Raw genomic sequence first — 25,176 nt, 5'->3', positions numbered from 1 at the left:
TCTTCAAAGTCATATGGGTTTCTAACAGCTTTGGTTTCTAGGTTCTCTTTCCACTCTCTGATGATTTCGTCCAAAACCAGATTACAGGAGACAGACTGCCACCCTTCGAACACTTAGGGTTTACAAGCTGAGTGATAAAGAGGGATTGATTTTTGATTGAGTTGTATGCCTTCTTAAAGTCTGCAAAGGAACAAACGATTGGGCTGTTACTGTGTGCTTTGTATTTTAATATCCATTTTAAATTGATTATTTGTTGTAAGTAATTTCGACCAGTCAGAAAGGCAGCTTGATATTCATTAATTCTGTGATCTAGTTGCTCCTTAACTCTTTGAAGGAGCCATGTTGACAGAATTTTGTATGTACCTTGAAGGAAGATTCCTCAGTAGTTATTTAAATGTGCTTTGTCACCTTTTTGTGCAGTGTGTGAATGAGGGCACATTTGCTGTATTTGGGAAGTTTTTCTGTATGTCAAATCTCTGACACAATTTGTGCAAGTTCTTTGAGGGAATTTGGTTCAAGAGTTTTCAATAGCTCTGCAGTGATACCATTCTCCTTGAAGTTCCTATTTTTGAGTTTGAGGGTGTGCCCTTGAATCTCTTTTTGTGAGGTGGTGCACATACAGTGTGGGTATAAGTAAAGATTTACTTCGGGAATCTTGAGGACAGTTTGTGGCAGCTGAAGAAAAATATCTTGCCAGTTCCTGACATTTTCCAGGTTGGTCTAGGAAAACCTTCCGTTGGATTTTCTGAAACAAATTTTGAAGGGGATATCCCTGGATTATTCCTGCTGAAGTCCTATAGAAATCTCATGTGCTGTAATTGTAAAAATGTTCTTTGATGGTGCTCAGTTGTTCCTCTTTTATCTGACTGACGCTTTCCATCACTTGTTTCCTGATTTCATAAAAGTATTGTTAATTATTGTGAGTTTTCTTGCTGTTATAAGAGCATCAACATTTTAAATACCTTTCATTACCCTGTTTTGTTCCTAGCATACAATGAATTAGCTGTCACTTGTAAAATCTTGACATTTATACTTTTATTTTCCCTTTTTCCATGATCGGGGTTATCTCACATTTTCTTTTCAGGTCAAATAAATGACCAACGATAATGTAAAAGAAGACTAAAAATTTACGATAAGACAAGACTAGGGTCTTATTTCTTGGTAGGCTCTTAGGTGGGCTGACCAACCCTCCCGTATTTCCCGAGATCTCCCGTATTTGAACATATTTTTTCATAACCTCCTGTATTTTCAGGCTCATGGGTGTTTTACTCCAGTATATATATTCTTTATGTATGTACAAAAAGTTTTTTAAGTATTTAAATTTTGCATGCATGATCAGAATTCGTTGAAATGTTGGAATCTTGAGAGACTACTGATTTTATATTGACTTTACATCTACTGATTACCTTAGAAATGGTCAACTGAAATTTGGTCGTTAGACATGACTGTTTCAGTGCCAATACTTATTGTGAATCGCCGTTCAAGATTTTGTGATGAGCAGCAAGGAAAAGACCAAAACACCACCAACAAAAGAAAACAGAGTATATGTGTGCATATCTTACGAAGTGGGAAGCTTTATATTCCTGGATTTGACCAGCGTGATCAAGTGCTTATAAAGCTTGTCAATCTGCAAACATGAGCATAGAATCACACATGGCAGCAGAAACAATTGTGTACAGCACCTAAATACTTCAGGTAATAAATTATTACTATGTATTCTAAAAAAACATATTTACTGTTGACCACATAGTAATTAGTAATTGGCAATTTTCTGAGTTAACTTCTTGTATTTGCTTGTAGAACACAAAAGCAAAGCAAATGATGATGTCACTACTTCATCCAAGATAACTACTTTCTTCAGCTCTCCTCACCTGAGCAAAGGTCTAACAAACGATGACCTGAAAACCATTGACGGTGGACTTTCATTACTCTACCACACAGCACAACACAATCTATGCTATAGGAGCTTGGACTGTCTAATCAAACTTTCAAAAAACGTGTTCAGTGAATCTAATGTGTCAAAGAAAATATCTTGCAGGCAAACCACAGCTGAAATGATCATAATGGATGCATTGGCCCCAAGAAGTGTAAACGATTTTTTGGAATTTTCAAATGATCCGCAAAACGTGTACCATGTTCATGTTCTTTTCTCTAGCAACAGATGTCTTCAATCGCCTAAAAAAGAAAATGTTTCCAGTTGTAATATGATATTGTGACCCCTTTGGTAGAATTCAAAACAAATTGTTGGATTTCATAGAACAGGTAGATGAAACTGCAAGGGATGTCCACAGTTCATTACAAGTTCACTTAAGTCAAATAATTTGAGTGTCAGTAATATATCAACATATTGTGCTGACGGTGCCAATATAAATTATGGCAAGCAGCATTCAATCAAAACTATTAAGTAAAGAGAATGAAAAATCCTCAGAGCCAGTTGTTTTTAACCGTATCCTTCATAGTGCCACGAAACGTGTATGCAATTGTTTACAATATTTTAACGTAGAAATGTTAGTGTTGAAATAACAGGGTGAGTCAGAAGGAAAGGTACATCCTTTGAGGGGAGATAGTATTAGTGATTCTGAACAAAAAAACTTCATGTGGACGTATGCCCTATTCTGAATGGTTTCCGAGATAGAACACATTTAATATCACTTTCATACGTTTTCTTGAGTAACTCTAAACTCCACTTTCCAGTGCAATTGTGTTGCAGTACATAATTAAACTATATTAAATTTCCTATAGAAAAGTCCTATTCATTTTTTTTCTAGAACTAACGATTTATGTGAAGGGAGCGTGAGAATGTTGAAAAACTCGCTCGACGCACATGCGCTGTAGCTTACATAGTTTTTGTAGACCAAGTTGAGGTAGCATGTTGAGCAAGTTCAGAGACACTTTGCTCAACAATCGGGACTACCTCAAATTGGCTCTACAAAAACTATGTAAGCTACAAGCGCATGTGCAGTCGAGCGGGTTTTTCCAACATTCTCACGCTCCTCTTCACACAAACCAGTTAGCTTCTAGAAAAAAAATGAATAGGACATTTTTTTGTAGGAAAATTAATACAGTTTAATTTTGTACTGTGACACATTTTCACTGGAGGGTGTGGTTTTTGAATTATTCAAGAAAAACATACAAAAGTGATATTAAATGTGTCCTGTCTCGGAAACCATTCAGAATAGGGGCATACGTCCATATTAAGTTATTGCATACACGTTTCACCGGCATTATGAAGGATACAGTTAAAAATTTTGTTCAATGGCCCTGAAATACTACGACATGTAAATACTAGATGGTTATCTTTCACACCTGCTGTAGAAAGGCTTTTGGAAAATTGGGAGGCTATAAAAAGCTATTTAAAAGCACAGATGATTCAGACTGCCCTAAAGTTTTGAAAAACTATTTTTGCAGTAAAAATACAGAAGTGGGACACAATTGTTCAGGCTTATATCAGTTTGTTTGTGAATATTGGAAGTGGTTTCATTCAAAAAGAAAAGTATCTGGAAATCTCCCATCTTAGAATTATGGAATCTCATGAAGCTGTACAGTTACTAATTAGTGAAGATAGACATACACCACCGGCCATTAAAATTGCTACGCCAAGAAGAAATGCAGATGATAAACGGGTATTCATTGGACAAATATATTATACTAGAACTGACATGTGATTATATTTTCACGCAATTTGGGTGCATAGATCCTGAGAAATCAGTACCCAGAACAACCACCTCTGGCCATAATAATGGCTTTGATATGCCTGGGCATTGAGTCAAACAGAGCTTCGATGGGGTTGTACAGGTACAGCTGCCCATGCAGCTTCAACACGATACCACAATTCATCAAGAGTAGTGACTGGCGAATCGTAACGAGCCAGTTGCTCGGCCACCATTGACCAGACGTTTTCAATTGGTGAGAGATCTGGAGAATGTGCTGGACAGAGCAGCAGTAGAACATTTTCTGTATCCATAAAGGCCCGTACAGGACCGGCAACATGCGGTCGTGCATTATCCTGCTGAAATGTAGGGTTTTGCAGGGATCGAATGAAGGGTAGAGCCACGGGTCGTAACACATCTGCAATGTAATGTCCACTGTTCAAAGTGCCGTCAATGCGAACAAGAGGTGACCGAGACGTGTAACCAATGGCACCCCATACCATCACGCCGGATGATACGCCAGTATGGCGATGACGAATACATGCTTCCAATGTGCGTTCACCGCAATGTCACCAAACACGGATGCGACCATCATGATGCTGTAAACGGATCCAGGATTCATCCAAAAAAATGACGTTTTTGCCACTCGTGCACCCAGGTTCGTCGTTGAGTACACCATCGCAGGGGCTCCTGTCTGTGATGCAGCGTCAAGGGTAACGGCAGCCACGGTCTCCGAGCTGATAGTCCATGCTGCTGCAACCGTTGTTGAACCGATCGTGCAGATGGTTGTTGTCTTGCAAACGTCCCCATCTGTTGACTCAGGGGATCGAGACGTGGCTGCACGATCCATTACAGCCATGCGGATAAGATGCCTGTCATCTTGACTGCTAGTGATACGAGGGCCGTTGGGATCCAGCACAGCGTTCCGTATTACCCTCCTCAACCCACAGATTCCATATTCTAGATTCCATATTCTGCTAACAGTCATTGGATCTCGACCAATGCGAGCAGCAATGTCGCAATATGATAAACCGCAATCACGAGAGGCTACAATCCGACCTTTATCAAAATCAAAAAGGTGATGATACGCATTTCTCCTCCTTACACGAGGCATCACAACAACGTTTCACCATGCAACGCCGGTCAACTGCTGTTTGTGTATGAGAAATCGGTTGGAAAATTTCCTCGTGTCAGCACGTTGCAGGTGTCGCCACTGCAGCCACCTTGTGTGAATGCTCTGAAAAGCTAATTATTTGCATATCACAGCATCATCTTCCTGTCAGCTAAATTTCGCATCTGTAGCATGTCATCTTTGTGGTGTGGAATTTTAATGGCCAGTAGTGTAGAAAGGAAGGTAGATTTTTTGTTAGTGGTTCTAAAACTGATAGCCACTGTTGTAGATTCAAATTTGGAATCTACTAGCAAGAACACCTTCACTGAATTCTATGATTCTTTATATTCTTACTTAGTTAATAAATTTGATGATAGTTTGGAGTGTTTAATCCCACTATGGCTAAAAAGGGAATTAACATTCAATGACATGCATGAAGTTGTATGTGCCCAGCTGGATTGCGTGACTGGCAACGAATGATATGAGGAATTTTTGCAGTTCTAATGATGTAATTGAATGTGCTGCCTCTTTAGAGGGTAGTGTTAACCAGAAATGGACAAAAGTTTTAACAACTTTAAAATAAAATAATGTTAATTTTGAAGACTTGGGTAAGCGGTAGTTATGTTACGAGTTTACCAGGAAGTAATGCTCACACAGAGTATTTTCACTTTGCAGTGAATTCTTTGAATTTGCTAAAAATGTTTTAAACTATTGACTGAGGCAAAATCTGTAGCAAACTATGTGTAAGAATTTGCGATGTGTAATTAAATAGTCACCTTTTTAACAAATACTGCTACGATTTTTGTTGAAATTTCGCCATGCTCTTAATCTTCCTTATTTTTTGTCAAAAATATAAGTATCCCCCTTATTTTCTATTAAAAAAGTTCGTCAGCCTACTCTTGCAGCAAATAAAATATCTGTCCATTCTGTACTCAAACAATGGAAACTCCAGGAGGAATGTACATTCTTTATAAATTCTTCTGGAAAACTTATGAGCTAATTATCCAAGAAACTAATCAACTTTTAAAAATATAATTGGGTACATAAAAGTGAGTACATTTTTTATCTGCCCAATTATATTATGAACTAATTAAATTAAAATCTGCATTATGTTTTAATTAAATATGATACTGTACCTGACTGCTGTTTGATAGTCACCCAGTTCATAGTGGGCTTTTCCCATGAGGGCTAGCACCCATCCAGTGTTGTAATGCTGAGGAGCGAGGTTACTAAAACATTCTATAGCTTTACGGCAGTTATACTGTGCAAGATGTAAGTATGCTGTGCCAATATCCCGTAATAAAGACATCAGGCCCTCTGCAAAAGATTGGAAAAGGGTATATTATGAATCAAAATCAATAACATATGTTGTTTTTAATATATGGAGATAGGTACTAGGTCAAATAAAATCTACAGGCCCTCCATTTCTGTTAAACAAAAACACTACATAAATTGGCAGCCCAAAGTATAACTATGTCTGAAAGGAGACGTGCATCCTCTGGAGTGCACAGCAAGCACAAGCTTTAAGGCAACTAGACATAATCCGAAACAAAAAACTTTGTCCTGATAAATTAAATAGTTTTTTACTGTGTCAATCGCTGTTGCATACAATTATTTGATATTTGTAGAACTTTGTAGCAGTTTTCTTCTTAAAATTGTGTTTTTCATGAAAAGTTATTAAAATTATACTGAATTATAAATGTGGCCATGTAAAGAACTATGTTACGAAAGAGAGAGAATGTCAGCATCATATTTCAATTTTCATATGGTATTTAAATGAGTCCGACTTATAATGCTGACGGAAGGCAAATTCAGCATTCGATTTCAAACAATGGAATCAGAAACATATTCACAACAACTCCTTCAACAGATAGATTTCTTTCAATGAAAACACTTTTCAAATGCAAGCAGCAATGCAGTGGGTAAACCCATATTAAGAACACCAGTAATTGTATTAAAGTTGATAACCTTATCATTAACTGTACCTAATTCAACACACACACACACACACACACACACACACACACACACACAACTTTTGATACCTATACTCAATGTATACCCTGACATGTTCATGTGTGTCCGAATTTGATGTTGCAACATATTATCAAAAATCATTAAAACTATTACAAAATTGGTGCTATAGCAATGGAAAGAATAATGAGTGGCCACATTCTTTTTCTAATTTGATTTTTTCAATTCAATTAACACTTTCAAGACAACATTTGAAACCAAAATGACAAAAGTATAAACGGTAATTCCAAACAAATGTACAGCTTCAAAACATAAGCAATTTCTTCAAATGAAAAATATATGCGATTAAAATAAAATTTCAAAGCAAAAACAGTTTCTTTAATCTGTTTCATCTAGATTAAAGACAGTGGACTTGGTAAACTGAATTATAAATATGATGTCTGAATTAGAGGTGGGTTATCTGTGAACAAATGTGCATCCAGAGGAACAGTTCACTACAGTGAACATTAAGACTGAGGAACTCTAAGGAACTGACTCTAATGAACTGTTCACTTCAGTCATGGTCAGTCGTTCCCAGGAATGATCATTAACAGTACACCTCACATAGTCTCAATCCTCGGTTCAATTCCTCCATTCCTCATTCCTGGCTGCCTTACTCAGCCGTTTTTCATTCTTTTTTCTGTGGTCACCCTTCCCAGTTCAACTTTTTTATAATTATACAGGGTGAGCCACTAACTATTTCCACCTAGAGTAACTCTGAAAGTATGACAGGAGCTAAAAAATTTGGGGGACAAATTCTGCATGGGACAACGGGGACCACAATATGACATTGGTTTTTTTGTTGCTATGTGGGGTCACTTCAGAGATATGAAAGTCAACTCTTTTTTTAAAAAAAAAAAAAAAAAAAACGAGAGAGAGAGAAAAGGATGCTATAGTTTGGTACCTATTTTCTGATAGCGACTATCGAGACGGATCCAACGATGTGTAACAGTTAAGGTCTTTGAAGGTCAGCGAAGGTCACAAAGGTGGCATGAACGGCCATTTACAGAAGGTGTTCGAAGTGATGACCATTGGTATCAATGCAGTGCTGCAATCTTATCATGGATTGCGTGGCATTCCTTATCACTTTAGCACTTATCGAAACACATGCTCTGACAGTTCTCTCTCGCGTATCTTCAGGTGTTGTCGAACGTCTTTATACTCAATGTCTTTTACAAAAAAAAAAAAAAATCCAGAGGCATCAAGTCTGGCGAACGAGCCGGCCACAACACATCTCCTCAGTCTCCAATCTAACAATTTGGGAATTCTCTCTGCAACTCATTTCTAGCCATCAGCGAAAAATGTGCCGGACACCCACTGTGTTGATACCACATTCTGTTCCTTGTTCCTAAAGGTATTTCTTCCAATAACAGACCTAATGTTTCTTGCAGGATTGTGGTGTACTTCCTACCATTAAGCTTTCCTTCAGTGAAACAATGGCTTATAATTCAGTCATCAAGAATCCCACACCATACATTCACTGACCACGGTTTCTGGTGTGAAACTTGCCGCAGACAACATGAATTTTCAGTTGCCGAATAATGCATGTTATGCAAATTAACGTTTTCATGGTTCGTGAATGTAGCCTCGTCAGTAAATAAAATAAAATTAATACATGTTTCATCCCTCTGAATCTGAAGTTGAGCCCATCGGCAGAATTCAGTGCAACACATACCATCCGTACCAGTTAATTCTTGGTGGAGACTGATATGGTAAGGATGATATTTATGACGGCGCAGAACATCAACAACACTACTCTGGCTCATGCCAGATTCCCTTGCTATTTGATCCAAACGCAAGGATCTGAAACCACAGTGGCAAGAATACCAACTTCATTTCCTCATTAGTAACTTCCCTTTGCTGGATGTGTTTCTGATGTGTTAAAGATCCAGTTGGTCTCAATTTATCATACACCTATTTAAATGTACAATGTGTAGGGCGAGTACATTGAGGATATCTTTCAGCTTAAGTTTATAGCTCTCACTGAATTTCATTGGCATTCTCCATAAATGAGAAGCATATTGACTTGTTCTTCCAAGGAATACATCATTCACATTCGCTTGATTTGATGATACTAGTCTTACCGTTCGTATTAGTGTTGTAAACACCATTTAACGGTTTTGCATTACATGTCAATGGCATATTCGATGGATACGCCATATTCGGCGAATATTTACTATTTGCACAATACATGAGAGAGAAATGTCAGAGCATGTGCTTCGATAAGTGTCAATGTGATAAGGAATACCACTCAATCCATGATAAGAAGATTGCAGCACTGCACTGATACCAATGGTAATCACTTCGAATACCTTCTGCAAATGGACGTTTGTGCCACCTTTTTGACCTTCGTTGACCTTCAAAGACCTTACTCTTACACATCATTGGATTCGACTCGATAGCCGCTATCAAAAAATAAGTACCAAATTATAGCATCCCATTTTAAAAAACGAAGTTGGCCTTCATACTTTTGACGTGACCCAAACTAGCAACAAAAAACCAACGTCTTATTATGGCCCCCGTTGTCCCATGCAACATTTGTCCCACAAACTTTTCACCTACTATCATACTTTCGGAGTTATTCTAGGTTGCAATAGTTAGTGACTCACCCTGAATAAACTATACAAAAATTACGTTGTATATAATAAACACACCATTTTTCAGGCAACTATGAGAGAAATCTGTTACTCTCTCTATCATTTCGATCAACTGTAGAACACGTTTATCACAAGGCAAGTAGTTTTTTTGTTTGACCAATTAAATGAGCAGCCACTGCTTTTTTAAATTCATATGTTAATTTTCATCTGCTTGATAAAACAACAAGTTTTTACAATAACTTTTGATTTTTTTTTTAAGTACCGATTACGAAGGTTTACATAAAGCTTGCGATTTTTGCATTTCTTACAGAAATAACACATGACGCTCTGTGAGGCTCTTATTTTTCAAGTTTGGTTTTTTCTTTGTGGTACCCACTAATTTGGTTTCTTTGGGGGAAAAAAAGGACTCTGAGCATGAGTTCAGCTCACTGTCAAATGCGGGCATGGTGTCTCTACATTTAAAAAATTATAGAATGGTATAAAATAAAATAATAAATATTATCTCAAAAATATTCTTCAGAAGTAGCTTTTTAAGGAAATACTTTTTTACTTAGAATTTAATTATTAATACGTACTGCTGCTTTAACTTTATTAATACAACCTATAACCTAACTATTTACTAACCATGTGAGGCAAATATGGCAAGAGAATCACATTTTATTTTAAGCATATTTATTCTTCACTTAAATGTTGTTTTATGCCCTGGTACCTTGAAGGATTTCTCAGACACGACCTGAAATATGTATCTATAGTTTCGGTGCCTCATTTCCTGTTCCTGCCTGAGCCAGATATTTTGCAACCTTCAGTTTAGCAACTAGGCGAAGAGCACTGATGACATCTTCATTTTCATGCCAAGGTGGGGTATCTACACTCAGGAACTTGTCACTCAAATCTAATCTGTTTGAAATATACTTTTGTTTTACAGAACTGTTCAGTCACATTAGTCATAATTTTTGGGATTTGGTCAACTCCTCCTTGAATCCCTATATATTTTCATCTGTTGGTTCTACTTAGTGATGGTTTTCATTTTTGATTCAGAAGACTAAGGTGACAGAACATTAGACAGGAAATATAAAAGATTTTTCAGTTTTTCTAGAGCTACACATCTGACACAGCTCTGAAAGAATTCTGAAATCCGAATATGGTGCTTTGGCTTCAGAGGCAGCTCAGGATCTTGCTTTGATTTACATCTGAAATTCAATTTCATCACAGAACAAACTGTGTGGCTATAAAATATGGGGAACTGATGTCACAGAGTAAGTACTCATGAACATGGATGGACACCAAATAGCTGTGAAGCTCTGGTGTCTGCAGACAAATCTGTGTGGCTGTGGCTTTCATTTTTGTAGGAGCAACAAATTGTTGTCCAGTTTTAGATGAAACTTGTAAAATCTGTTTCTAAAACCTACCTTTTACTAAAAAAAAAGTGCATGGCAAAGACTGCAAATCATGTACACGAATTTTCAGTGGTTCAAACATTTCCAAGATGGCCAAGAAGACACTGAAAATTACTAACACCCTGAATGTCCTTAGACAACAAAAACAGATAAAATATCAAAAAAGTACATAATCTCATTGAATATGACTATAAGGCAAATTTTACCTAACCAACATAACATGAAAAAATTGTATAAGAAACTGGTGCCAAAAATTCCCACGATCGAACAAAAAGCAACATGTGAAAATGCTTGTACTGATGCTTTGATGCCACTGAGAATGATCCTAATTTCTTGGAAATAGTGATAACATGACAAATCGTAGTTTCTCACTTACGATCCATCAACTACATGCATTGGAAGGGCCAAACATCACTGAGAATGAAAAAAGCACGAATGAGCAAATCAAGATTCAAAGCAATGATGACTGTTTTTTCCGGTATTCACAGAGTTGTGATCTTCACTGGGTTCCTGAATGTCAAACTATTAATCAACATTACCACCATGAGAAACGAAAAGAGATCCATAATGTGGAAGAACAAGTCATGGGTTCTGGATCAAGACAACACGCCGGCTCATATGTCATTGCCTGTGTGTAATTTTCTATTTTTATAGAATAATTTTATACTTTTTGTGAGATGTAAGATAAATGGGAGGGTTTGTATCATTTTGGAAAGTAGGGATCCTGGGAAGGGGAAAGGGGGGGGGGGGGGAGGAAGGGTTTCCTGTCTTTGGGGCTAATCTTCTTTCACGTCTTTGATTTTTAGCAACTGTTTCTATTTGTTCCGTTCTTACTTCTCATCTGAGTACCAGTCTATCGTTCCCTCTTTCCTTATGCACACACTTCTACCACTGAAGTCCTTCATATTCTCCGTGGTTTCCTATAACCTTCAACTTATTTCAAACAAGTAGGCCGAAAAATCAGGATACACGAACACACATCTACACACACACACAACGTTATACTTAAGCAAAACCAGAAGGACTACGAATTAGGAACCTGAAGTGATGCCAGAACCGCCACGGGATGTAGGGGAATATAGATACATGTACATCTCAATTGATGCACATATTACATTGTTGATATGTAATTGTTCTGCATCATTATTTTTGTTGCTCTAATATATATCTACATGTGCTGTGCTACTCCTTGGAGAAAAGTTGGTAAATACAGGTAGACATAGCATCTGTTTATATAGTAAAAGTAAGAAATGAAAGAGGTCTCTAGGGTATAAGATGAAGTATTAGAAAGTGGAATATGAGTGTAAAGGAGATTTGTTTATAATTTTACCAGAGTATTTAAGAATAGTATACATAAAGATGTATGGTAGGACAATAAACCATGATGCCTACTCAGGAAGGTGGAGGAGGGTGCACCCAGCATTTACTGGATGAAAAGGGCCAGACAGGCAGACCCAAGAGAGGCTGACCTATGCTGTGCGGACAGGGGCACCAAGAGGGGAATCGACGTGTACCATAGATCAGGAAGTTAAAAGGGGCATACCTACGAAAACGGAAGGACAAAGGGTACTCCTAGGATCAACCCATGTAAGATATAGGTACTGTTCCTAAAGCGAAAAAGTGCAGTATCGTGACAGAAGTCACATGTTTGAAGGGATGAGTCTGGTAAGTTTGAATTCTATGCATAAATAGACTCACTAAGTTCAGGTATACAAATGTCCAAGAAGGGAACACTTTTATTCTACCCAGAGTTCCTCCAGATTACCATAAGTAATGATTAAGTACATAATTAGAAAAGATAGTACGGGAAGTAAGAACAAAGCAGCAGAATATTCATGAGTTATGTGCACCTGGAATTTACAACTGGAAGGGGAACACAAAATAGAGATAACTCCAACACAGATTGAAAGGTTCAAATTTGTAATTGTGGTAAAATATGCATAGTACTGTTAAAAGATAATGTTCAAGCTAAGGGGAGGGATATGTAGTGCTTCGAGAATTTCGGGGTAAGTTCTAGAAACACTTGGCTCTTCACTGTCTCAAACACCCAATATTTTAATGACAAGGGTGAGAGAGCCTTTTTACTGTGTCACACGTCTGTATGTGCAGGAAGGACAGCTGTCACGAGGAGCCAGGAGCTGTGTTAGACGAGCGGCCTCGACAAGTGGTTACATGCAGTGCCCTAGAAGTTATATGAAAAAGTCAAATAGTATCTCAATAATGGTCCATGGTGTGTGGTGTCATGAGTATTGTTAGACAGATGAAGCGTGTGTTATATACAGACTTTTACTTTATGTCTTCTCTCTGCATGAGGCAGACTGTATGTAATTGTATGAGTGTTTAGTCAATTCTGACATTTATCTTGGAACCAGTTGGCTTGCTGGAGTTTGTACAGAATAACTGTTACTTTGGGATGAGAGTTGAAAATATATTGTTGTTGAATTAACAAGAGTCTACGAGTACATGATTTATTTCAAGAATAGAGAATTGGTTAATAATATTCCCTTTAACCCAATACTGTCTTCAGAGAAGAATTAAATGGTGAGAGCGACATAGCTTATGACCCAAAGAAGAGGATCGGCTCAAGCACAACAAATAAGTCAACTGGAAGAGACATGTGAGTCATGCAACCCAACACCGCACTGTCTCTTGTTGTCCAAGAAAGCATTAGAATATCCTCCCACCACCACTTATTCCAGTCTGGTCACAAACCTCTCCTACCCCATCGAGGGCAGGGCTACCTGTGAAACTAGTCATATGATCTACAACCAAAGCTGCAACCACTGTACTGCATTCTACGTGGGCTTGACAACCGACAAGCTGTCTGTCCGCAAGGAATGGCCACCAATAAACTGTGGCCAAGAAACAGCTGGACTACCCAGTTGCTGAGCATGCTGCCCAACACAACACTCTTCATTTTAATGACTGCTCCACAGCATGTGCCACCTGAATCCTTCCTACCAACAGCAGCTTTTCTGAACTGCGCAGGTGGGAACTCTCCCTGCAATATATCCTAGGTTCCCACAACCCTCCTGGCCTCAACATTCATCAGTCACTGTCCTTCACCTATCTATCCCCTCTCTGTTCCCATTCCAGCACTACAGTATTTACTCGAATCTAAGCCGCACTCGAATATAAGCCGCACCTGAAAAATGAGACTTGAAATCAAGGAAAAAAAAATTTCCCGGATCTAAGCCGCACCTGAAATTTGAGACTTGAAATTCAAGGGGAGAGAAAAGTTTTAGGCCACACCTCCAAATCGAAACAAACTTGGTCTATTGTAATATGAGACAATTTAGGTAGAATAAATGACGATACAGCTACAGTAGTTTGGTTCGAGTCGTAAGCTTAGCAGTTAAGCTTTACCGGGTAGCCATTGCTATGCGTCAGGCATGCTTCGTCTGGTTTGAATTGGTTGCTTATTTTTCTTTGATCTGATAAGTGCCGTTCTCTTTGTTATAGGTGTTTACGTCACTCTAGGCTGAAAATGCATTATTATACTGTGTCATGCATTGTTTGTCGCATTCTGATAATAAGTGTTTACGACTTGTCGCCGCTTGTGGCAGGGCTTGCTTTTGTGCGCGCTACTGTCGCAAAAAAAAAAAAAAAAAAAAAAAAAAAAAAAAAAAAAAAAAAACTGCTATTTGTTGTTACTTACACTGCTGCTTTCTTTGATAATGATCAACAAGAACCAAATAATAAACTGCGTATGATAGATGTTCTGAATGAGAGTTTGGCTAAAATTTTTCTCCGTTTGAAAATCTTTGCAGACGCCTCTTTTGTACATTACATTCTGCACAGAAATTAGTCATCTTAGATTTAAAAATCTAGTCAATTGCCGTGCTTCATTTCTGATTGTCTCACTATTAGACATAAGAATAATACGAATAAAAGTTCCTATTAGCAACCATCTCTTCTCACAGGTAGGAAAAATTTCAGAACGTAGAGTTGGCCATATTGACAAACATCCCAAATAGTCTTGCCAGTCGGATTTTCGTAGTACATTGAAATGCTGCTACATTTGAAGATGAACAACCCGGAATTTGTATTTACTTCGTTGGATAATGTATGAAAATGCAGTGGCCGAAACTCGGGGCGGAGAAAAAAGCTCGTCTTACACCTTTTTTTCTCTTTTTTTTTTTTTTTTTTTTTTTTTTTTTTTTTTTTTTTTTTAAATTTATTTACTGACGCAGAGGTTTTGGCCCCAGTATGTATCTTTGTGCCTGCAAAGCATGCCTGTGTAGCGCTACATATATTCGACGGCAGAAGTTAGTTGCGGTGGCACCTACCAACATTTTTCAGAACTTCCGCTTACTTTACACTCGATTCTAAGCCGCAGGCAGTTTTTTGGATTACAAAAACCGGAAAAAAAGTGCAGCTTAGATTCGAGTAAATATGGTACACAGCCCTCTATTCCACTAACAGACCCATTGACTTTTTCCTTCTCTCTTCTTCCGCTGGTCCACCAACCCCTCTCCCCTCTGTCTAACCTCCCGACTGCACCTAACTGCCCTACCCTCTCTCTGCCTCATCCCTGTATGCTCCCACAACTGGGACTGTTCTGTCCCCCGTCCCTACCCTTCTATTCCTCCCTCTTCTCACCCCAGCCTACTCCTTAGACCCACCACCAAGACTGCTTCTCCCATCATGCGCTGTTATTCAAGCCTGCCTCGGCAGCCAGACTGTGTGTGTGTGTGTGTGTGTGTGTGTGTGTGTGTGTGTGTGTGTGTGTGTGTGTGTGTGGTCTAATTTGAATACAGGCTTTTTTAGCTGAAAGCTTACTTGTTTGACAGTCTTTTTGTTTTGTCTATCTGCAACTCAACATCTCTGCTACATGGAGAGTACAACTCTATCCTTTTCATAATATTGTCATTATTGCATCCTAGATTTCCATTGTTTGATGATTTACTCCATGCATGAATCTTGGCACCCCTTTCAACTGATGGCTGACCAAAAACTGGTTATTTTTTGCAAATGTAAAGACTTTCAAAGCTATGATGTGTACTATGTTGGGAAGATGTTGGAGAAAAAAGAAAATATTTTCTTTTCACTTATGAAGTTTAGATGCTCTCAGATCACAATGATGTAGTTGCCCCCACTGCCGATACATGCCGATACAAAGCTCCTAAATTTAGTATGCAATTACACTGCTCCTGTGTAGGAAATCCTATTTTTTCCAAATTAATCTTCATTTTGCACACAGGCAGTATGGTACTTTGATGTGTGGTTAATTTACACACTGACACATTGTAAAAGAAAACTATTAATGTTGGACTGCCAGATGACAGTTTGCTTTAAAGTTATTTTATGCTAGTAAAGCAGATACAATTACATATTATTCTCTGGGGGAATAATGAAGACACTGTACTTGATACAAAGTGAATGACAGATGTGGTGGTCCATGGCAGGTCATAAACACGTTCCATAATCTGTACTTAAAATCAGCCTGCTCTAGCTACACAAAACTTGGCTTGTGGTCACTGGCCCATCATGTCAGCCAACTAATGTCATACTTTCTAAGAATAAATTCAGCAAAGAAAAATGAAATAAACAAAGTGTCTATGTAAGGCAATCAATGAATTTATCATGCTGAAGTAATACTTATGCATACTTTATATTTTTTATCTAAAATCTATGTAGCATGCACAATTACATACAAAAAAAGGAATGGTGAATGAGTAAAAATGAACCGTTACCATAAAGGAACAATCACCAGTGAACTAGTTCCCAAAGATGAATGAATTTGCCCATCTCTAATATGAATGTCTAACCGGTAAAGGTGAACAAAAGCACTACTTTTTTTGAAATGTCAAAAGGATATCCAAATCAAATTAGCTCAGTCAATAGCTACCACACAAGCAACATAAAAACTGGATATCAGAGAAGTTGCTGACTGGTAAGTCATTGGTGTCTTGTCTTGAGGCTGCTTATCTAAATAAATTGTTACATATTTTGATAAATTTTTAAAGTGTTTTCGAACCATCCTGTACTTTTCTTCTTACAGATGCCACCTACGACTAACAATAACTGATTGGCAGTATAAATTGAAAAGTGCTCTCTACCATGCACTGAATAGTGTATTTCAGAGGAAAGTAGTTCTTTTGTATTTGAAACTATATATCCACATGTTTCAGAATACCTGTGAAGACATTCAAAAGTTATTGTAGAGCTCAAAATAAACACACAACATTAATTATTAAACGTAGCAGAACATTAAAATATATGACGCAGTCATAACAAAACAATCCTAATCTATTATTACATACATGACACACAAATGAGTTTGTCATGTGCAAATAAAACAAAGGTACAGGAAATAATTTATCGTGTAATGTCTTACATTCGTACAACTTTTGCTTTGTGTATGTGCCACTCCTATCTCTTCACTATTTAACGCAACATTCATTGTCACAATACATATTATTAATGTAAGGAATATCTTTATTTTCTAAGTCGATAACATAGAAAGGGGTTTTTCTGGTGTTTTGTGAAAAGCACTAAAATCTTACTATAAGCGTGAAAATCACCCACATTTTTCACCTCCTCAAATGTCTAAAAATAATTTATTTTTACCATCAACTCACTTCACTATGATATTGTCCTCAAGTATTGACTATGCCCAACGAGAAACTACGGCAGATGGGGGGGGGGGGGGGCAGATTTTCAGCACTATGGCGGAGTAAATTGTAGTAGCAGCAGCTCAGGATACTTTAATAGACTCTTAACACTGTCTGAAGACAATATGCTCTTGGCAACATAGCACTGTAATGTAATAATTTCTTGTTAACCAACTAAAGACTTTTTATGAATGTTTTGATCTTAACAACAATGAATTGTACAATTCAAAGACACATGGTCTGGAGAAGACCCAATTTATAGGAAAATTTCGAGTTGGACTTGCAACCAAGCTAATCTGAACTTTAAAGGCACAAAAATAAGAACAATTTACTTACTTGATACAATTTACATTACTTTATCAGTGAAAATATGTATAAATTACTCAGTTTAACTTATGAAAGAAGCATTAGCATTACCACATCAGCTCTTTTCTTAATATGTAATAAATACTTTTACTTCTGTGGTATGTTCCACATCATTGATGATAGTATCACTATAGACCTATTGAGCACACTGTCTTTGTAATATGTCGTAATCATTTGGCACTACTAATCATCTCCTCCTCCTCCTCCTCCTCCTCCTCCTCCTCCTCCACCCCCCCCCCCTTTCTGCAAAAAGGAGGTTTCCTAGGGGAACCCTGAGATGAAAACAGCACTTTCCAGTGTGCAACATAAGAAAGGATATCTACATACTGGAGAATTAGCTTACTAAAGAACATTCAAAAACTTAGTCTGAAACTCATCTTCAATTTACTGGAAGTTTCACAACTAGACATACAAAATTTTACACTTACATTAAAAAAACATTTTAAGTAGAATATGAAAGCACATATAATATTATGCCTCTGCCCTTGCACTACCCTCAGTTGTGTCTATAGTTAAAATCTCTCCAATTGTGCCCGCAGGACTGCCACTGTGCCATTCTCTGTCACATGACAGCATCTGGAAGTGGCCCGGAAGAGCACAGGGTCATTATCCCCCTCTCCTCGCCACTGTTACCTTCTGGGCATTGAAGCTGCTACTTCTAATTTAAGTAGTTTCTAAATCCGTATCACTAAGCAGAGAGGAGCCAGTCTTTTCACCAAAGAAAAATCCCTAGCAATACCAGGAACTGAACATGAGTCCTCTGCATGTCAGTTTGACATGCTGATCACTGCAATATGAGTATATGCGACTGCATTTAACAGGAATCTAGGACTGTTCACACAATTTACAAAGCCGTTAAGTATAACTTAAGACCTCCAAATCTTCCAGAGGAAGTAAGTAGTCGGTGATACAATTCGTCATCAAATTTAAGAATGACCAGCATTAATAAGACACGCAGGCTACAAGTAATCACAACAGAAACTGAGTTTCCAGAAGCATTAAGAAAATACTTGGGATTGTTAGTTTATGCTAGTAGAGATTATTAATAGATGCATAAGTACTTGAAAATTGCTACACAAATTTGAATAACTCACCATGAAAGGGTGGTAAGACTACCTGTGTCTAGCATGACTCTGATGTTACGAGTAGACTAAAAAGCATTCAATTATGTCAAATTAAAACTTATAAACCAACAGTAAAACAAAAGATGTTTGCCATGTTTGAGCAGGTTGCATGTCTCCAGGTTTTACCTATGTAATAGAATTATTTTGTTTTACTTGTATCACTTACACGAAGTAATGTATTGAAGTGAGAAAATTCAACTGTAACAATTAAGAAAGAAAAATGGACAAGAAAGTAACCAGCAATACTGGTACTTACTAGTATGTTCCTCCCATAACAAAATATACTACATTTTGCGGACACGAGGCACCACCACAATCATTTAAAATTATAGATATTTAAGATAAGATCAAACTACCTGCTAGTTAAGATTGCAACATAGTGGTCCTTTGTCTTTGTAACATATTTACATTTTAGTTTTTCCAAATAACCTTACAGTTACGTGTCTTAACATTTGACAAAAATTTCTGTATATCTATTTCAGTCATTTCATGGATTCTGTATTCCAAAATTACAATAAACCAAATCTCCATTGCATTTTACAGTAGTGGTTACACATTTCTGCTTTCTCAGCCCTGCCCTGTTAATATAGTACACCGCAAACAATAGAAAAACACTTGGATAACAAGGTTTTCACATTGATTCAATGCTCCCTACTAATTTAAATATCACCACTACCTGAAAGTAGTTTACTGCTTATCATGATCCTGAAGGGGCATCAATAGACTTTGACATAACACATTGAACAAACCCCTCACATCAAATATATAGAATTTTGTAACAATGCATTTATAAGGAATGTTGTTCCTGGAATTAAACAGTGACTTTGACACTTTTGCATTCTGAAACTCTCAAGCTATTCAGTTTGAAAACTTGCAGATGAAACATTTATGCTATTTTCCTGCAATCTCTACAAACATAGCGTATTTGTAGTTAAGAGGCTCACTATGAGTTACATACTGAAAAATCTGATTTGATATCAGTTTACTATGCAGCATTTAAAAAGTGAATGTCCTGGTAGCTACATTCCAATTAGTGATACGATTTGATCGATCAGTTACTGAAATATTTTGTTGATATCAGCTCAAGTGACATTCCTATTAAACAGGTTCAGTATTTTAAAAAAAAGGAAATTTAAAGCATTTACATACAGAATGATTTCACCGGGACAAGATAAACAGATACTGAATAATGCTGTTTACTAGCCAAGACATTGATAACTACAAACTGAAATACTGAGAAAATGTGGTACAAGAACAGGTTGTTGTTGCTGCTACTGCTGCTGCTGCTTAAAGCTTTGGAGACCAGACTCGGGCCACAGCTTTGTGTTAAGACGACTGTGCCTGAGTATTGATCAGACCGTGATTTTCTTGACACACCAGCCACCTATTTCGTTTGAGAACAATATATGGACATCTTGTGACCTGCCCCCGCGACTGGTGCTGCCTTCCGCTGCAAATTTATAGAATTATTTCAAAAGAAAAATTAGTGAACATAACAGTGACTATCGTCAATGGCTGGGCCAATATGATTGTATTAATGTAATTTTGTGAGCACACTTGTGTTTCACAGGTTGCTGTAATTCTGCTACAAATAGTTCAAGTTTACTGAGTGTGCAATGAATTTTGGAAGCTCAAGAGCAAGAAACTGTTCAGTAACTCAACTTGTATTTTTTTTCTTGGGAAGATAATTATACTTTTTGTCATCTGCCATGTAATCTATCAAAGAACTAAAGTAAATGTGTAAAATAATCTTGGAGCTTGGCCCTTTCAGTGTGTATTACTTTTGAAGACACATCAATTTCAAATGTGCTGGTAATCCTCACACACACACACACACACACACACACACACACACACACACACACACACACACACACACACACATATATATATATATATATATATATAAGCGGCCGGTTTCCTCAGTCCAATAATCTTCTAAGTGGCCTATCTCCGAAGTGTTATGCACACATCACAGTTTCACACAGATTAATGAAAATTTATTATATAAACCATCATTGGATACCAAAATCTGGAAGGAAACTCCATGCACTTGCCTGCAGATTGCTTTTGAAGCTGGAAGACTTGCTGAGTAGAATTATATCCATATATACTATTACTAATTAATTTATTATCAGACGATGTGATTGTTTCTTGCCTCTCCTTTTCACTGCGATTTCGTTCATTCATGTCACTAAAACTAGTTTTGTTTAGATTTGCCTTTGCTATTCGAGACTTTGTTTTCCTCGAGGGTGATTTCGGCGTTACAAATTTTGTTCTATTAGGACTCTTGTTATTCTCCTAAAAATAAAATTGCACGTTATGAGAAAAAGAACATTCCACAGACAAATCTGCAAAATAATTAAAGGTTAACATATTAAACTCCTTATAAGAACATTGCATTATTCTAACTTACAGCAAATTTATACTAATACTTGGCATCTTTGCCAAATAGTACAAACACACAATGTTATCACCAAAAAGGTGACATATTTTGATACCAAAAATTATAAGTCGTGAACAAGAAATTTATGTATACTTTCAAATGTGTGTGTTCTGAATTTTCAGAATGACCTCAATTTCTTCCTTTAGGTGATTAATTTACTGGAAGAAGGATAAATTAATTTAGAGATATTGACAGACTTAAAAGGACAATTCATCACTAAAGAGTGAATGAATGAAATATTCTAACAGCACAGCTGTAATATGCCACATCATAATTAAACCGTTCTGATCACAAACTGCCTTCTCAAAGCTACAATACCAGGAATTAGTAACCTCTCATCTTTTCTTTTTATAGGTTAAGGGGGGGGGGGGAGAGGTAAAGGGGCCAGAAGTTGTAAGGGGGGGGGAGACAGACAGACAGACAGAGCGGGGGAGACAGACAGACAGACAGACAGACAGAGCGGGGGAGACAGACAGACAGACAGACAGACAGAGCGGGGGAGACAGACAGACAGACAGACAGACAGAGCGGGGGAGACAGACAGACAGACAGACAGACAGAGCGGGGGAGACAGACAGACAGACAGACAGACAGAGCGGGGGAGACAGACAGACAGACAGACAGACAGACAGAGCGGGGGAGACAGACAGACAGACAGACAGACAGACAGAGCGGGGGAGACAGACAGACAGACAGACAGACAGACAGAGCGGGGGAGACAGACAGACAGACAGACAGAGCGGGGGAGACAGACAGACAGACAGACAGAGCGGGGGAGACAGACAGACAGAGCGGGGGAGACAGACAGACAGAGCGGGGGAGACAGACAGACAGAGCGGGGGAGACAGACAGACAGAGCGGGGGAGACAGACAGACAGAGCGGGGGAGACAGACAGACAGAGCGGGGGAGACAGACAGACAGAGCGGGGGAGACAGACAGACAGAGCGGGGGAGACAGACAGACAGAGCGGGGGAGACAGACAGACAGAGCGGGGGAGACAGACAGACAGAGCGGGGGAGACAGACAGACAGAGCGGGGGAGACAGACAGACAGAGCGGGGGAGACAGACAGACAGAGCGGGGGAGACAGACAGACAGAGCGGGGGAGACAGACAGACAGAGCGGGGGAGACAGACAGACAGAGCGGGGGAGACAGACAGACAGAGCGGGGGAGACAGACAGACAGAGCGGGGGAGACAGACAGACAGAGCGGGGGAGACAGACAGACAGAGCGGGGGAGACAGACAGACAGAGCGGGGGAGACAGACAGACAGAGCGGGGGAGACAGACAGACAGAGCGGGGGAGACAGACAGACAGAGCGGGGGAGACAGACAGACAGAGCGGGGGAGACAGACAGACAGAGCGGGGGAGACAGACAGACAGAGCGGGGGAGACAGACAGACAGAGCGGGGGAGACAGACAGACAGAGCGGGGGAGACAGACAGACAGAGCGGGGGAGACAGACAGACAGACAGACAGACAGAGCGGGGGAGACAGACAGACAGACAGACAGACAGACAGACAGAGCGGGGGAGACAGACAGAGCGGGGGAGACAGACAGACAGACAGACAGAGCGGGGGAGACAGACAGACAGACAGACAGACAGACAGACAGAGCGGGGGAGACAGACAGACAGACAGACAGACAGAGCGGGGGAGACAGACAGACAGAGCGGGGGAGACAGACAGACAGACAGACAGAGCGGGGGAGACAGACAGACAGACAGACAGAGCGGGGGAGACAGACAGACAGACAGACAGAGCGGGGGAGACAGACAGACAGAGCGGGGGAGACAGACAGACAGACAGACAGGGGGGAGACAGACAGACAGACAGACAGACAGAGGGGGGAGACAGACAGACAGACAGACAGAGGGGGGGAGACAGACAGAGCGGGGGAGACAGACAGACAGACAGACAGAGGGGGGGAGACAGACAGAGCGGGGGAGACAGACAGACAGACAGACAGAGGGGGGAGACAGACAGAGGGGGGGAGACAGACAGAGGGGGGGAGACAGACAGACAGACAGACAGAGGGGGGGAGACAGACAGACAGGCAGACAGAGGGGGGAGACAGACAGACAGGCAGACAGAGGGGGGAGACAGACAGACAGGCAGACAGAGGGGGGAGACAGACAGACAGGCAGACAGAGGGGGGAGACAGACAGACAGACAGACAGAGGGGGGGGAGACAGACAGACAGACAGAGGGGGGGGGAGACAGACAGACAGACAGAGGGGGGGGGGAGACAGACAGACAGACAGAGGGGGGGGGAGACAGACAGACAGAGGGGGGGAGACAGACAGACAGAGGGGGGAGACAGCCAGAGGGGGGAGACTGACAGAGGGGGGAGACTGACAGAGGGGGGAGACTGACAGAGGGGGGAGACTGACAGAGGGGGGAGACTGACAGAGGGGGGAGACTGACAGAGGGGGGAGACTGACAGAGGGGGGAGACTGACAGAGGGGGGAGACTGACAGAGGGGGGAGACTGACAGAGGGGGGAGACTGACAGAGGGGGGAGACTGACAGAGGGGGGAGACTGACAGAGGGGGGAGACTGACAGAGGGGGGAGACTGACAGAGGGGGGAGACTGACAGAGGGGGGAGACTGACAGAGGGGGGAGACTGACAGAGGGGGGAGACTGACAGAGGGGGGAGACTGACAGAGGGGGGAGACTGACAGAGGGGGGAGACTGAATGAAAGTGGTGTGCCATTAAAGGTTGAAAGACGAATGTTCCAAATGTTCATCATGACAGAAGTGGCCATCCATCTGGCAATACTCAGTCACACACTACCCTACAAACCTAAGAATTATTCCATGGTTCTTCAGTTTCTCTCAGCATATTTGTTGAGCGAACAGTCCACAAGTGTACAGCCATTTCATAGTGTCCAACACATTACCACAGAGGGCACTCACCATTTCAGATGCAGAGTGTCTGCACAAAGAACTCTAACACTCACAACTTTATTCCAAAGAAGAATGGTACCCAGAATGACAAATGAAGCGTGCTCTCCACCCCACCACAACCGTACAATGTGTGGAGATGTAAGAAGTCATAGAGGAGGGGCAAGCCTGCCTTTATACTGTACACTGGTGCACTACTGGGAAAAATCTGACATACTGAGTAAAAACTGTCTTTTGCCTGTCCAATAAAACACAAGCATTACTGGGAAGCATCAAAGACGATCCTGGTTTGCGTAAGACAAACGTATACCTAGTGTTGTGGACAACTGAATGAAAACAATAGATTCAGTCGGTTGTTGGAAAACAATCAACTCATTCAATTGTAGCTTTACATATTGGTTGAATTATTCATTCATTCTTTTGAATGAAACCAGTCTATGTATATGAGCAACTACAAGGATAACAAGTAAATCAGTCAGTAGCAACTTTACGTATCAGTTACATTATTATACGTTCATTTCTTTTTAGGTAAATTGGTCGCGGGGGCAACCAAATGAAAACAGTTGGCACAATCCGTTTGTGTTTTGTGTACTGACTGAGTTTCAAGTGGAAAATGCCTCTGAGCATCCCGAATGCTCCACATCAGCGTCTTACTGCTGCCATGGCCAGGGTTGGCAGCCAGGGCGAGGAGGTGGCGCTGAGGCCAGTCACCACTAGCACAGGTCCCGGCAATGCTGCGCTGCGCTGTGCTGTGCTCGCCGCAGCCACAGTGGCACCTTCTCGTGTCGACTGCAACCCTGACTCTAGCAGCAGCATGAAGTGGCTATGGCAGTGGTGCCACACGTCCACCCCAATGACTCTCCTCCCACAGAAAAGTGTGAAAAAGTATGGGAGTGAAATCACTATACCCCCCCGAGAGAGAGAGAGAGAGAGAGAGAGAGAGAGAG

At 39.9% G+C, this 25,176-nt stretch overlaps 1 protein-coding gene across 1 annotated transcript in view; it reads right to left on the bottom strand.

Moving 5' to 3' along the window:
- The window catches only part of LOC124789376 (cell division cycle protein 27 homolog), a 236,177-nt gene that overhangs the window by 103,239 nt on the left and 107,762 nt on the right, over positions 1–25,176 (bottom strand). Inside the window, exons 8-9 of the mRNA XM_047256709.1 lie at positions 20,933–21,176; positions 5,898–6,078 (exon numbers count right to left, since the gene is read on the bottom strand). Of these exons, the coding sequence (XP_047112665.1) occupies positions 5,898–6,078; positions 20,933–21,176 (425 nt within the window). The remainder of the gene's footprint in view (positions 1–5,897; positions 6,079–20,932; positions 21,177–25,176) is intronic.

This window comes from Schistocerca piceifrons, chromosome 3, assembly GCF_021461385.2.
Source record: "Schistocerca piceifrons isolate TAMUIC-IGC-003096 chromosome 3, iqSchPice1.1, whole genome shotgun sequence".
NCBI lineage: Eukaryota > Metazoa > Arthropoda > Insecta > Orthoptera > Acrididae > Schistocerca > Schistocerca piceifrons.
Note: the sequence above shows the minus strand (reverse complement) of the source record. Positions and strands in the feature narration are given on the sequence as shown.